At 40.1% G+C, this 16228-nt stretch overlaps 1 protein-coding gene across 5 annotated transcripts in view; it reads left to right on the top strand.

Annotated features, from left to right (window-relative positions):
* Positions 1 to 16228, top strand: part of WDFY3 (WD repeat and FYVE domain containing 3) — a 642313-nt gene that overhangs the window by 291559 nt on the left and 334526 nt on the right. For all 5 annotated transcript variants that reach the window (XM_033914678.1, XM_033914667.1, XM_033914648.1 and 2 more), the window contains exon 11: positions 6884 to 7077. In XM_033914678.1, the coding sequence (XP_033770569.1) occupies positions 6884 to 7077 (194 nt within the window). The remainder of the gene's footprint in view (positions 1 to 6883; positions 7078 to 16228) is intronic.

Here is a 16228-nt window from a genome sequence, read left to right as displayed (position 1 = left end):
TGCATCCAAACTCATACACATGTCCTGACAGTCCACCACAATAGAAACAAATAGACACCATAATCAGTTTCAGAACACCTTTAGAAAGGTTGTATACTTAGGTACTGTCCCCACCTTGGTGCTGGTGAGAGCCCATTTTTTGTCTTTCTATAGCATATGAGTACACCTCTTACCTAATGAAAAATGTTGTACTGAACTCTAGAGAACTGTTATGCTTCTATGCACATCCACCTCGGGTATATTATGACCTTGAACATCGATTGTTAACATGGCAATGTACTACTGCACTGCACTCTTGAGTGTTTTCATATTCCTGAGCTTACTGCCCTTTGATGTCTCATCTATCATCCTGTAGTAGAACACAACGTTCTTTTAGCTGAATCTCAGTAGAATTTCTTTTCCTTTTTCTACTGTTTTACACCGTAATAACAAGATAATTCATTTGGATCATTCTAGACATCACACACAGGAGTTTAATAGTAAGTTGACATTCTAATGTGTATAAAGTTTGTGGCAATTTCTTGTTTATTTCTTTTATCAGCAACCTATGAATCATCTGCAGCTATGAGAAGTGTTACTGCAAGCAGCCTATGGGGGCTCTGATACTACACAGAGGAATGGCCTAGTGGCAGAGCCAGTGGGCTGAGACCCAGGAAAAGCCTGGTTTCAGTTCCTTCTTCACCCTCTGGTGCTCCTTGCAAAATTGAACCAATCACTTTTCCCTCAATTAACTCAGATTGAAAACTGTGAAGGGGAGGAACTTACCTACTATAACATACATATACGCTGATCCAGGAAAGCCTTATATCTCTTGGGTTTCTTTGCACAAGTCTGGAAAACACCATATCCTGTGACCCATAAATAAGGCCGAAGAATGCTTAAAATAAGCTTAAGCATTATTTTATATCAACTTCAAAAACAAAATATACTACAAAAGTAGCATGTTTTCTTTGTTAGTCCCAGGAAAAGTAAATTGCAATAGTCAAGTTGAGTCAACAGTAAAGCTTGAACAACAGAGTGAAAATCTATAAGCAAAAGCAATAGTTTCAATCTAAATAGAATGTGGAGTTGTGCATATCTTCCTTGTACTACTTTAGCAATATGCTTTTTCATGGAAAGTAGAGAATATAACCATGCATACATTGCTTTTCACTAATAATTGTGTACCCATAATTGAGAACTGAATAGGACTACCCATAGTACCAATTTCTACCACAACCATAACTTCAGTTTTTTTCATATTCAACTGTAGGCCATGCTGCTCCATCCACATTGTTAGTTCACACATATATCTATTCAAATTTATCTCTGTTTCCTGCATATTCCACATAGGGGAAAAAACCCTAAGATGTCGTCTGCATATAGGCGATATTCCACTCTTAAAGAGCGAAACGATTTTCCTAATATAATCATATATATATGTTGAATAACAATGAGGATAGTGCAGAGCCTTGAGGCACCCCTTTCTTCATAGATTGTTTTGCAGACAATTTCTGACCCTGCTGAACATTGAAAGAGCGCCCTTGTAGGTATGAAACAAACCAAGAATAAACCTCCCCTCTCAAGCCTGAATTAGATAATTTCAACAGCAACAAATCAAGATTCACTGTGTTAAAAGCTCCTGACACATCCAAAGAAACAACACAGTATGAAATTTTTCTGTTGATGCCCTCTCGCAATGTCTCAACGACAAGTTAAAAACAATTCCACACTGTGAGCCTTTATGAAATCAAATTGCATGGAATCTAAGCAACCTACTTCCAGAATGAAATCGTCTAGTTGTTGCATTACAATTTCCTCCAATACTTTACCAGAAAGGTACAATTGAGATCAATCGTTAACTAGTTGGCATAGAAGGATCTAAACCTTTCTTTTTTAAAATTGGTTTGACAGTAGACTGTTTACAGCTTTCCGGGAAGCATCCTATTGACAAATATATCAAATGGGCAAGATTGAAATTAATGCATTTATAGAATTTGAAGAGCATTTCAGCCAAATGCTTAAAGGCCGTAATGGAGGACTTCAGGGGCTACATGTTGGAGATTACTGCCTTAGCCTATCTCAAAAGCCATTTTAAATAGATAAGGCTTCAGTAATTAATGAAATTGATAATAAGATGGGATTGCGCATATTGAGAGGGTCAAGTTGTTCCATAGCACTGGAGTCAAAAGGAAAAAAGCTAACTTTCATAAAGGCTCCCATTTTTGCCTGAGATGGACTAGGGAAGACAAGTCTGAAGTTATTAATTAGTGTAGAAATCTAGTCAAAACTGGTTAAAGTCACCAGATAATCTGGTTTATTAATATGAAGGATTTTGAGTCAATGTTAGTACTTTGAACTTGATCCAATATTCGATTTGTAACCAAAGATGATGAACCAGTAAAGGTGTAACATGATCTTTTTGTTTTACCTTGTATAAAATTTGTGTTTTGCCTTGTGTTTTGGAGGTTTTGTAAGCATTTAATATAAGACATTCTTGGAGTTTGTGGCTGCTTTATTGGTTCTCAGCCTGCTCTGACTTGTGTTGTATTCCTGAGCAAAACAAACTGAAAAATTTTGTTGTTCCTGCGTTTCCTTAACTTTTACTTCCAAATCATTAACTTTACCCAAAGTTATTGTTACTGAGGATTCTACTGTAGTGGCTCATAAAACAAGATTATAAGAAGTCTGCTAAATTAAACTTAGTCTTTTGTTCACATTTATATCCAAGTTGGTAATCTCTTCCCATACAGAAAAGAGTATAATCTTCGTCGGATCCTGCTGCTAACAGGGTTTGATATGGGGTTTCTAGCTATTTTCTTACCAGCAGTCTCTAAACTCCCAACCAAAACATTTTGAGAGAATCCTTGGGGAAAGCTGTCACAGAGACCTCTATTACCCTTTCTCTTCCCTGTGTCCATTCCAATGAGGTTTGAAGGGGAGCTGAGCTATTCTTGAGGCCCTTCCTGCACTGAAATGCCAACCAAGGAACCTCTAATTCTGTACTGTATGGTCCCTTCATATTGCATCAGATAGGTCTGCCAACTGAAGAGGTCAAGGGACAACCACCCAAACCTTCCTCTGTCATTTAGGCATCCCAAGAAAAGATATGAAACAAATCTATGCAGAGCTAGAACAGAGCAGCCAGCCAAGCATCATACACTGTCGGCCCTGACCTGGATATTCAGTGCTAGTCCCTGGACGTGCCCACATTGAATATTCAGGTTTGATTCAGCCTTTGCTTGTTGGAAATGTTAACCAAAGTTCAGTGCACTGGAACACGCTGGTAGTTTTCTGAAAACAAAGGCTGACGTTTTGTACAGCTATGTGCTGCAGTTAGGCAGCGGTAGGCGGTGCCCTACTGCCGCTTAACTGACCAATCAAGGGGCACACTTTGGATGTGAATACTTCCTTTTGTTATTGACATTTGCACCATGTATATTGTTGATATTTGCTGCATTTCCTAATATACACATTAAAAAGAAAAATTGAAGGCGCCAGTCTTGCCCCTATGGAGGCACATAGGGATTCCCATGGATGCCTAAGGCCGGTAGGGGCATGGTTTGTGCCAGAAGTGGCCTTAGGTGTCCGTAGGTATCCCTATGTGCCTCCATAGGTGTGAGACTGTCGCTTTAAACTGACTAAACTTAAAGGAGACTGAAGGACATTACTGAGGAGGTTTCTAACAGCTGCCAATCTACAAAGAGGCGTGAAAGATGTACCAACTTCAAGCAGAGAGCAATGTTCAGAGAAATAAATCCCTTAAAACTGATTCAAGGACAAGGGATATTTCAGGACTTAGATGGTGGTTATCCAAATTCTCAAACTGCTTTTCAGAATGTTGTAAGAAGTGCGCTTAGTGTCAGCTAGGAAGAGGGTGGTTGTGCATACCACAAACAGCCAAAGAGTGAGGCAGCAGAAGTTAAACTGTAAAGCACATGAATGTCTGATAGGTATGGAGACAAATAAGTAAACAAGAATAGTAGAAAAGAGCTACAGAGAGTTAGCTAGGCTGAGTGAGTGCTTCTAGGAAATAGAGGAGAAGCAATGATGGTAAACAGGTGGAACTCCCTCTCCCCCCCCCAAAAAAAAAAAAAAAAAGACCTGTTTGAACAATGATGTGGACCAAACATCAATGTTGAATATAAGATGAAGATGACTTGGAGAGGATTTCTAATACATAAGGATTGGTTGGCTAGAATGCTGCTCATCTATCATGGGTGACACCTACTAACCACTTTATTGATTTCGATTTCGATTTCTATCACGTTCTCCCAGAAACTCAGGTTACAGGTAGACATTCACAATCGTTTGAAAACAGACTAGTCATGACGACAAATAATAACAGTTTATTCTAGAGACCAGACTGGTCATAGCGAAGAGTACTAGGAGAAGTATATTGAGGAGGCAGTTTTTAATGGCTCGATTGGCGGAAGAGGAAGGTCTTCACTGCTCTGCGGAAGGTCATTAGTGAGTCTAGCGACCTGATCTGTGTGGGTAGTTGGTTCCATAGCTGAGGTAGGAAATAGCTGTAGGATCTTTTGTACGCCGTACTCATTCGGAGGGATCTCCCTGCGGGAATGCTGAGTCTTTGTTCTGCTTTGGAGCGGAGGGGGCAGTTAGGGGTATATAGGCGTAGCTTGGATGTTATATAGGCTGGGTTTTTTTGGTAGAATCTCTTGTGTGTCATGACCAGGGCTTTGAAGATGCATCACTTTTTGACTGCATAGAGCGCTGGAGTAATGGAGTCATGGTAGCTTTAGGTAGTATCTGTGGGTGAACTGTAGGATAGAGAATGACATGGGGATGGGGACAGAGCCTGTGGCCACCGGAACAAACTGTGTCCCAGTGTCATTCTCTAAGTTTAAGCTTGAGACTATCTTTAAACAGGCTGTTCCAACTAGATGGAGCAACATCTATAAAAAGATATGTAAAAACTTAAAAGCATCTTAGAAAACTGGCAACTGACTTCAGCGATAAAAAAAAATGCTGCATACACTGCTTTGGGATTTAAATGAACTACTGTTAAATGACATCCCTTGTTTCTTTTCTCTCGTTGATGTGGCAACAATAGTTTTGTCTGCTGATCAGACCTACCATCTGCAATGTCCTTCCATCACATGCTCAGTTGCTCAAGCATCTTACTGTTACTGCAACAGATTCATCCATCATTGCTGGCTTCAAAGAACATTTCCAGCATTTAATAGGCACTTATTTTCCTGTTCATTCACGATACTGTTTGGTTCTCTTCTACACCCATGTCTGAAAGACAATTCAATTATTTTCCCAGATGATATATAAATACAGGCAACTGAATCTTTGGGAAAGTTGTACTACAACGAGATTGAAATGGAAGGCTGTATTTGTGATTTTCAAACAGTTGAACAGATATTGTCCATTTTTATACTTTAATTTAAAAATTTTAATATAAAATAAGCGTTCATGGCTTGTGCAGATGAGGACAGAATCTGTGGGGATGGGGGACAGAGCCTTCGGGGACAGGAACAAACTATGTCCCAATGTCATTCTCTGCTGTAGGAGATGTGACAGGATGTGAAAGTGTAACATAAATCTCAAAGTTTTGGATAAGATTAATAAGCAAGGTGACACTGACAGCAAAGCTGGAGTAAGGGTTTGAAAAGTATTATACTTTTTAACTGCATTGCTAGTCTCATGTATAGTACATACCAGACTTTTGATATGCAGTACAGAGAAACCTTCCAGAAGATGTTTGATAGGTGCATATTCTATAAGGAAAATAGGTGCCTATTTTATGTTTAAATATATTTATTGAGAGTTTCCAAGAAAAACAGATAATGCAAATACAACCACAGTATACAAAATGAGTGCAACCAAACCTCACCCACCCTCCACCCAAATATCCCACAGTAACAAACAATCCATCCTCCAGAGAACAAGCAGAGTTACGGGTTTAACAAGTTACTTCGAGCTGTATGAGTCAATGTGAGCCAAAAAGGCTCCCAAATAGAACAATACAAACGTCCCTTAGGTGTGTCCAATGATGCCAAAGAGAGATGCTCCATAGAAGCTTGATGAAGCATGAGAGGACGCCAATGAGACAAAGTCGGTGAGTCCGATACAATCCAACAATGCAAAATAGTTTTTTTCCCCAGCAGGATGGCACGGTCCAGAAAACCCCGGAATCCCTTCGGGGACACCCGGGGAATAAGATCCAAGGTAAATAGCATCTCAGGATGACTAGTGTAGCCGTGGCGCCACATGGAAGTAATATGCTGTTGCAATATTGAATCCAGGTATATACATGGGTATGCGGTTAGGCATGAGTATTTAACCACCAGCCCTAGAGCTTAAAGTCCTCTTTTACTACGGTGTACTACCCGATTAGCGCGCGCCTATGGACGCGTTGCGTTTAGCGTGCATTAATCGGTTAGCGTACCTTAGTAAAAGAGAGGGTAAGTTCAAGTGATACATGCATAGCAATAAGTTAGACTTGTAAATGCAGTAAGTAGTAAGTGTGTGCCTCTCCTACACTTCACCCAATCTGCCTTACCTGTAAAATAACGCTGGAGCCAAAATGTGTGCTAACACAGATATGTGCATTTTTTTTATAGCATAGCACATAGGTGCATTTCTGGCATGTAAAATTAATATGACAAGAAAGCTATCTTCTTTGCTCCTTGAAGGCATTTTTTAAGCTTAAATTAGAATAGCTTATTTTTATGATTTCTTATGTACCTATGAGAACAGATTTATAGTAAACAGAAGCCATTACCTTGTCGAGAACAATTTAATGAAGGAAAGGCATTGGAGGGATGTTCTTGAAAAAAAAAAAGAATACTTTTTTTTTTGAGCTGTATCAATCAGGGAAAACTGAAATTGATCAAGAGATTCATTCTTCTTTCTGTTTTCCCTCTGCTCCTAGGGGTTTTCAGGGAATTTGGAGGTGCACGGTGTGTACACAATATAGTGAAGTATCCACAGTGTCGAGAACATGCCCTGATGATAGTGCAGCAATTGGTCTTGTCCTCTAGTGGTGATGATGATATGGGCACTTTGTTAGGATTAATGCATTCGGCTCCTCCCACAGAACTGCAGCTCAAAACGGATATATTACGGGTAAGTTCAGCGATTAGTTTCTTTCACTATCTTATCCATAGTAACAGAATATGATGGCAAATCAAGCCTATAAAGCCTATGTGTAGTCTGCCAATGTGCTTCCTATTTTTCTTCTTTGAATGGGTTCTGAAATTTGGCTTCAGAGTGAGACAGAAATATGGATAATGTTCTACAATTTCTCATTTTTCATTATTTATTTACTTATTCCATTTTCTTTACCGTTCTCCCAGGGGAGCTCAGAGCAGTTTACATGCATTTATTCAGGTACTCAAGCAGTTTTCCCTATCTGTCCCGGCGGGCTCACAATCTATCTAACGTACCTGGGGCAATGGGGGGATTAAGTGACTTGCCCAGGGTCACAAGGAGCAGCGTGGGTTTGAACCCACAACCTCAGGGTGCTGAGGCTATAGCTTTAACCACTACGCCACACTCTCTGATGTTTGTTTTGGGTTTGTTTGTTTTTATACTAAATGCCCCAATTAAATATTGACTAATACAAGATAGGTGATCTTGTGGGATGTATCTGATGTAGTCATGATTGTTTGGTGTCTCTGCTGGGCCCAGGTCTGCTTCCTCTAGCGGGGTGGGGGTGTCTGTCAAGTTGGAGCCTTCGGTTCTCTGTGTGGAGCTATCATTTTGCAGTATCTTCCTGTGCAAAGTTTGCTCCCCACCTCTGAGGTGGGGGAGAAGGGCATGCCATACTGCTCCTATGTGCTGCTTACTAACACATCGCTACAAGGTGTAGTTATTAAGCTACAGTAAAATATGCAGTTTTACTGTACTGATATTTACCATATCTGATGGTACAAATGTCTTTATTCATCCAATAACTCAATGATTCATCCAACAACTCAATGACTCGACATGTACATGTTTTGGCCAAACAGGCCTGCCTCAGGAGTCTTGAGAGCCTTCAACAATTATATCGAATAGCGTTATCTCAGAGTATGCACACACCCTTATAGTTGCTACCAAATCTGAGCTAGTAAAACAGATGTTTGAAGCCAGGAGAATCATTGAGTTATTGGATGAATAAAGACATTTGTACCATCAGATGAGTTGAAAGATACTTTCTTCGTGCACATCATTCTGATTTGGACAATTCCATTCTGGTTTTGCATATTTGTGTTTGTGGTTTTGTTTCCCCTGTTTTATTCCTTGATATTTACCATGCCAGTGGTAGCATGGTAATTTACTATTGCTTTGCTACAGCTCAGTTATGTTGCTAGCGCCTTGTCTCAGTAACATAAAAATAGTGGGCCCCAGGTCTGGGCCAGTGGTATCAGGGGCACAATTCCACTGCTCCCCAGAGGTCAAAGCCTAAATCTCTTATTTGGCATCTTGAATCCTTTAAAAAAAAAAAAATCTTTATTGATTTTACAATCTTCAGTAGTGCAATACATAAATATATCATATATAATAAGTCAATATAAGCACATTTAACTTTCAAATATACATAACCAACCAATTTCTCCCCTACCCCTAACCACCCACCTACCTAATGATAATTTAATAAAACACAGAAACATAGATTTCCCCAATAACCTTACCCTATTAGCCATATCCTTCCATCCTCCCACTCATCCCACGTGTAAATATTTAAAAATCAAATTATGACAGAAATAACCCCTCCCCACCCTTCCCTGGATGTGTACCAAAATAAACAAAAACTGACTCACATTCAAAAACCTATTATAGTGAGGTAACATAAAATGTCAATGGGTCCCATACCATTTTAAATATATTACCATGCCCCAAACTATCAGCGTTCATCCTCTCAAATCTATAACTAGAGCAAAGATTTGCCCACCAGAAAGGAAATCCTAGCAGTACTACTGCAAGGCTATGGCTTGGATGATTTTTGACATTTTTTTTTACCCAAAATACCAGCAATTCAGGTGTGACCAGGAAACACTTCTCCTCCCCCCCAAAAAACTAGCCACCAGGAAAACCCCAGTAAATTTCAGAGGAGAGGCAGGGGTTGGACGAGAACAGTTTGGGGCTTTTTTGTAGGGAGCAAGTTTCCTAGCACTTGCCCCATTAAGTGGTTTCCAGGTGCATGAGACAATTAGTGACCCGATGTTAGCGGTGAGGAAGGATACTATCAGTTCAAAGACGGTGTTATTTTCCATAAATAATGCAGCTTTGCAAGGTTAATATATTCATTTTCTGTAATACTTGGCATCCCATTATCACTGAACCTATACTGTACAAGAAAAGGTGCATTAAAGGCAAATAATGCACAGTTTTGCCATTTAGCCTATATTATTTGGCAAAAAAATGTGAGTTATTCCCTTAACAGATGTATAGCTATATTAACTAATATCTTCCCCTTTCCATTCTTTGTCTAAGTGCAGGTCATTTTCTTCTACTGCAGCTCTTGCTTGATTTATGGAGCATCTACTGGAAGTCACATAATATGCCTGCAGATTTGTTAATAAAGTAAATAATTGCCTTGTGTACCTTTACACATGGTTTACTATGGATGTCTTAGGTCAGTTCCAGGATGCTTCAATGAACTCACGGGAGCTGAGGCATATTTGAGGATCTCAAGTACAGCAAAAGCTATGAACTTGACGGTGAAAACAAGCTAAACAAACTTCAAAATTGTGGCAGCCGTTGAGCTTGGGGACTGCCCAAGCCCCACCAGCTGAAATGGACTGCTGCCTGAGCCCCGAGGTCCATGCTGCCTGAGGTAGTCAGTAGAATGCTTCAGCTGCTGAAACTGGCACTTTCACGCATGCTCTCACTTCATTCACACAGATAAAAATAGTACAGTGTGAAAAAAAAAAAAAACCCAAAACAAAATATTGAGTTATAATACATATTGAGGGGCATTCTTGATATGACGTCTAAATCCGATTTTGAACATTTTGCAGAAAATGACCAAAAATCCAGTAGTAAACTTTACCGTTTTCAAAACAGGGAAATGTCTATCTTTTTGTTTCAAGAATGGCCATTTCTTAGATATTTTTGTGCTCAGTGCATCTATCTTTTTGAATCATTAATCTAATCTAATCTTTTATTTCTGAGTCGCTCATACCTAGGCAGGCTCAAGGCGACTTATAGAGGCCAAAAGAAAAATGCATTCAAACAAGCCATTAGGCTGTTGGAGGGGTCAGTATTCTTAGTAGACTGGTGAAACAGACATCCCAGCAGTGCAATGGGGGATCCTAGAGGGCACCACAATGAACTTTACATAAAAGATCCCAGGTATGCATCTCACCATAACTCCTTTGTATTGTATGGTAACATAACAAAATCCCATTTGTATACCGCAGGAACTTGCAGTTCTATGCGGTTTAATAAAGGAAGAAAACTGAACAATCACAGTGACGTACAAAATCAATCCTTCAGAAATTTCACAAACAAGTTAGCTTTCAATAATTTCCTAAAATGTGGCCATGAAATGGGACTAAACAATAACTAATGAAATTCAGTGTCCCAACTTGCAGCTTGAAATAACAATAAATGCTGAAAGAATCTTTTGTATTTACAGCCCCTTACACTCGGAAAGGCAAACAGCGCAATAATATGCAATGACTGAGTATGATTAACAAAACAAAAATTGCTCAACTAAATAACTAGGTTCAAGGCCATGTGAAACTTTATAACAAATACATCTAAACTTGAAACATACCCGGGCTTGAAAAGGAAGCCAGTGTAATTCTCTGTAAGGCCTCACATGATCTGGTTTGTTTGTTTTTTAATTAGAAATTAGGCAAACAGCTGTGTTTTGTATAAGATGGAGCCTATGCAAATTTTTTTGATAGCCTGCTAAATGATGAACAATATTACAATAATCTAAGATGCTTAAGACCTAGAGATTGTACCAGTAATCTAAATGAAGCAGTGGTAAATATGATCTTACTGCTTGTAATTGCCTAAGCGTATCAAAACTTTTCCGAACCACTGCATCTATATAAGCACACATGGATAAATCTTTATCCAAGTGTACTCCTAAAATCTTAATAGTTGGGGTAATTGGATATAAAATCCCATTCAGTGCTAGATTTTCTTCAGTACATTTAGTGGCGGGGGAAGGGGTATAATTATCTTTTATCAGAATTAAGCTTCAATTTAAAATCCTTCATCCACTGATCAACTGTTTGAATTACCTTTAAGATGAAATGTGAAGCCAAAGAGCCCTAATGCTTGCAGGTATCGCCTATATGTAGGTACAGTAGATTTTGGAGGGCTCACATGTTCCACCACAAGTATACTAGTTAGAATGGGATGTTGGCCTGGGTCCCCATCTCTATAGTCCACTCCAGTGATCTGCTTGCTACTCTAATAGGACTGATCGTAACATCTGAAGCTGTCATGCAGGCTGGTATGTACTGTTTCTTTCACATCTTTGAGGTGTGGGAGAGGGGGGTCAGTGACCATTGGGAGAGTAAGGAGGGGTCATGTTTTAATCCCTCCAGTGGTCATCTAGGTCAGTTTGGATATCTTTCTGGTACTAAGTAGTTACTGAAACAGGTCTGACCTCAAACTCCTCATTTTTGCCATGGACTTTCTCTAGAATATTCCATTTTTTGAAAAAAAAAAAAAAAAAAATCAAATCATAAGTTCATCCTATTCTCACCCAAAACATGCCCACAACAAGCCCCCTTGAGACTGATGCACTACAGCAGGGGTAGGGAACTCCGGTCCTCGAGAGCCGTATTCCAGTCAGGTTTTCAGGATTTCCCCAATGAATATGCATGGGATCTATGTGCATGCACTGCTTTCAATGCTTATTCATTGGGGAAATCCTGAAAACCCGACTGGAATACGGCTCTCGAGGACCGGAGTTCCCTACCCTTGCACTACAGACTAACTACATAGCAAACAGTCTAAAATATGGGTTTTGAAAATAGCAATTTGGACATTTTAGCAAACAAAACATCCAAATGCCACTTTATGCCGTTTTTGTATCTTTTTGTCCTTTGAAAATGAGCCTGTTTTTTCTGTTGAACATTTAGCATCAATAATAAGTTATGCCATTTACCATCTCTCCATATGAAACCAGCTTGAGTTTACATGAATAATAATAATCACTACACAATGCATTGTATCAGAGGTTCTATCTGCAAACAGGTTGTGACTGTATTAAATAAGCTGCTGTATGGTCTCAAAGGGCAGAACTGTTCAGCCCAAAAAGATATTGCAAGAATATATATTTAAAGAAAACTCATTTGGACTTGGCAGTATTTTATAGTTATACAGTCTCCCCCACCCCCTTTTGATAAGACACCCAACTTGACATTACATGAAACACCTTAGAGTGGAATAGACAGAAGAAACAACTTAAAATGCAGTTATGGATATATTCACCAGCATGCAATTTAATTATTATATCTTCCATGGAATCACTGTTTTCTTGCAGTGTCTTATGTCCATATAGGGGTTTGTGATTAGAAGTTTCTTCTATGAGGGCTGATTTAAAAGTAACAAAACTGCATTTGGTTTTCTTTCCAAGAAGTAGACATGGCAATGCTGGTTCTTGTGAAACTCATACTTTGCCGTTTCTGAACCTGCAGTTGGACGCCGTAGTCCTCATTGTTGGGTCACAGCGAGAGGAAGAACTTTGTATGTTTCATCATGGCAGATGAGGAAGACGTGTCTGTGAGAGTATGCCAGAGGAGTGTGATTGAATTTTGTGTTAAACTTGGAAATAGCAGTAATGAAACTCTTGAAATGTTGTGGCAAGCATATGGCGGTGAAGCGATTAGCTGTGCTGCATATTCTGACAGAGCGATTAGCTGTGCTGCATATTCTGACAGACACATTTTCCTCATCTACCATGACAAAAGGTACGAAGTTCTTCCTCTCGCTGTGACCCATCATTGAAGACTACAGCAGTTCAACTGCAGGTTCAGAAACGTCAAAGTATGAGCTTCACAAGAACCAGCACATCGTCGCCACATCTACTTCTTAGAAAGAAAAACGGAAGTGCAGTCTTGTTACTTTTACTCCTGGTGGAATTCTGCGCTAATCAAAGAAAACAGGAGATACCTCCTTCCTGAATCGTGGAAGGCCCGAAAACAAACCAAGAAGGTGACTGGTTAGTGCTCAGTCTCCTTTATTAGATAATATGGCACTGGTCGCCGTACATGAAGAAGGACACGGTAGTACTCGAAAGGGTCCAGAGAAGAGCGACTAAAATGGTTAAGGGGCTGGAGGAGTTGCCGTACAGTGAGAGATTAGAGAAACTGGGCCTCTTCTCCCTTGAAAAGAGAAGACTGAGAGGGGACATGATCGAAACATTCAAGATACTGAAGGGAACAGACTTAGTAGATAAAGACTGGTTGTTCACCCTCTCCAAGGTAGGGAGAACGAGAGAACACTCTCTAAAGTTCAAAGGGGATAGATTCTGTACAAATGTAAGGAAGTTCTTCTTCACCCAGAGAGTGGTAGAAAACTGAAACACTCTTCTGGAGGCTGTTATAGAGGAAAACACCCTTCAGGGATTCAAGACAAGTTCCTGCTGAACCAGAACTACGCAGGTAAGGCTAGATTCAGTTAGGGCACTGGTGTTTGACCTAAGGGCTGCCGCGAGAGCGGCCTGCTGGGTACGATGGACCACTGGTCTGCCCCAGCAGCGGCTATTTTTATGTTCTTATGACTTAACACAATCGTGTTTTGGACCAAAAATGCCTGCCTCAAGAGTCTGATTATTTGAACTGAGGAGAGAGATATACTTGATGGTGCACAGTCTTGTGAAAAATTTTTTCTTCAGGTCTTTAAAAAGACTCTTTTTATTTGCCTGATTGCCAAAGAAGGATGATATTATTAACAACAGTTGTTCAAGAGTGCATTTGCCAGCTTTGTGACCCGCACATTGTGTTGTAGGCAGAGCTGCAAACACCAGCGATGAAGAGTAATCCAGGGGTATCCCTTTTACATCAAATTCAAGGACCTCATTCAACACAAGATTCAGTTCATTGTCAATTTTCTTTGTTGTCTTTTTTTTTTCACCCAGTGGAAAAGTCTTTCATTCAGAACTAGGTGAAAAAAAAGAAAACAAAGAAAATTGGTAATGAACTAAACCCTGTGTGGAATGAGGTCCTTGAATTTGATTTAAAAGGGATACCCCTGGATTACTCTTCATCGCTGGATGATGTTGTAAAAGATTTTTAAAACAATTGGAAAAGACAAATTTTAAGGTTATTGTTTCACATCCACATATGTGCCTTCAATTTGAATTCTATTAGGACCCCTGAGGAAAGGCGTGTTCACCAAAACACGGACCATGTAGGATCCTTTCTCTTCCAAGTCTTATGTGGATTATTAGTAATTGGATTTTGGATGCAACAAATATATAAAGATAGTTATTGTCTGCACTTTGAATGCAATATGTACAATATGTCCGATTGTTTTTTTTGCGTTTTAACGGTGAATGCTATTCTCTAACTTGCACAGAACTAGAGGATGGCGCGAGTAATAAATTTTTAAATAAATAAACTTTTATAAATAAACCAAGATTAAGAACAACTCTTTCCGTAGCCTCTTTTTGTTTTGGTTTTTAGACTTCATGTTTGTTGTGGAAATATTTGGGTCACCTTCTTCTTTTGAGGAAAACAGAATTGCATTTGGAGTGAGAAGGGGCAGGGAGCATTTGGAGTAGGGAGAAGCACCTTGTCTCTCTCTGGTTAATAGTTTTGTGGGAGCTGGCAGAGAATTTCTTTAAAGCAGCTGGTTACGTCGATCCATATACCTCGGGATTAGTAGAATTTCTATTTGTCCCATCTATCCTCTATTTACTTGCTAGTGTTTTTAGCCTGTATCCTGTGCATATAACCAGCCATAGGGTACCATAGGCAGCCAGGGGTTACATAGCTGAAGCTGGCCACAATGTAGAGGGAGAGTTAAGGCTCCTTTTACTAAGCTGCAATAGCGTTTTTAGCGCCCGGGGCAATTTAGCGCGCGCTAAACCCTCGCTACGCGGCTAGAACTATTAGCGTCTAGTGCTTGCGGCATTTTAGCACGCACTAAGCACGTGCTAAAACCGCTAGCACAGCTTTGTAAAAGGAGCCCTTAGTGATTGTGGTTCTAAACAAAAATAAATTGTGGCAGACTCCTTTCTAAAAAAAGATTTCTGAAACGCGGTGGGCTCCTTTTACTAAGGTGCGCTAGCATTTTTAGTGGGCGCTGCCGATTAGCGCACATTAACCCCCCCCCGTGCTACGCGTAAAAACTAACGCCAGCTCAATGGTGGCGTTAGCGTGTGTGGCAATGTAACGGGCGCTAAGAGCGTGCTAAAACCACTAGCACAGCTTAGTAAAAGGAGCCCTGTGTTTCTAAAAAATATAGAGAAATATATGACAGAGCAAAAAGGTTACTCAAGCGGGGTTACAAATAACAGAGATAAAGGCTTTTAAAGTTTGGAGAGGGAACTGTCATTTTTGAAAGTTTTGTGTACTGTATGGCCAATAGAATGGGAATATGCAATTTCTTTTCACTACTTGGATGCTTTTCATGTTCTACAGCCTAAAATCTGCAGGAATCTAAAGTTGGTACTTGAGAATTCTGAGGGTTTTTTTTTTTTTTTTTAATTGATAAATGTGTTTCATTTTTTAAGAGACATGTTTAGTCTAAACCTGATGCTGATATTTTGCATGAGTATGCAGTTGACACTCCTCTATGTTGTGATATAAATATGAGAGTCTCACACCCTACTTTTTGTAAGTTTTTACTCAGCCAATCAGATATGATTTACCGTATTTTCGTGGATATAACGCGCGCGTTATACGCGTTTTTACGTACCGCGCATACCCCTCGCGCGTTATATGCGTGAGCGCGGTATACAACTTTTTTTTTTCAATCCAATCGGCATCCCTCCTACGAACCGGTATCCTCCCCCCCCCCGCTCACCCCTCCCCCGCGATCCTACATCCCCCCACAGCACCGCAAAACATGCCTTACCCGATTGGGCACCGGCACCAGCACCAATGCACAGGATGTGCCAGTGCCAGTGCCCGAAGATCCTCCCTCGTTGGTTTGGGTTGGTTTGGGCTGGGCTGAGCTGGGCGGTGCAGTGCAGGAGAGATCCTCCTTCTTCCTGCGCCGGGCTGGACTAGGCTTTGAGCATTTGCGTATGCTCAAAGCCTTCTGGTCTCGCTCTCTCCGAGATTTCGAGAGAGCGAGACCAGAAGGCTTTGAGCAT

Source organism: Geotrypetes seraphini, chromosome 1 (assembly GCF_902459505.1).
Source record: "Geotrypetes seraphini chromosome 1, aGeoSer1.1, whole genome shotgun sequence".
Classification (NCBI taxonomy): domain Eukaryota; kingdom Metazoa; phylum Chordata; class Amphibia; order Gymnophiona; family Dermophiidae; genus Geotrypetes; species Geotrypetes seraphini.
This window is presented reverse-complemented; position numbering and strand designations above follow the sequence as displayed.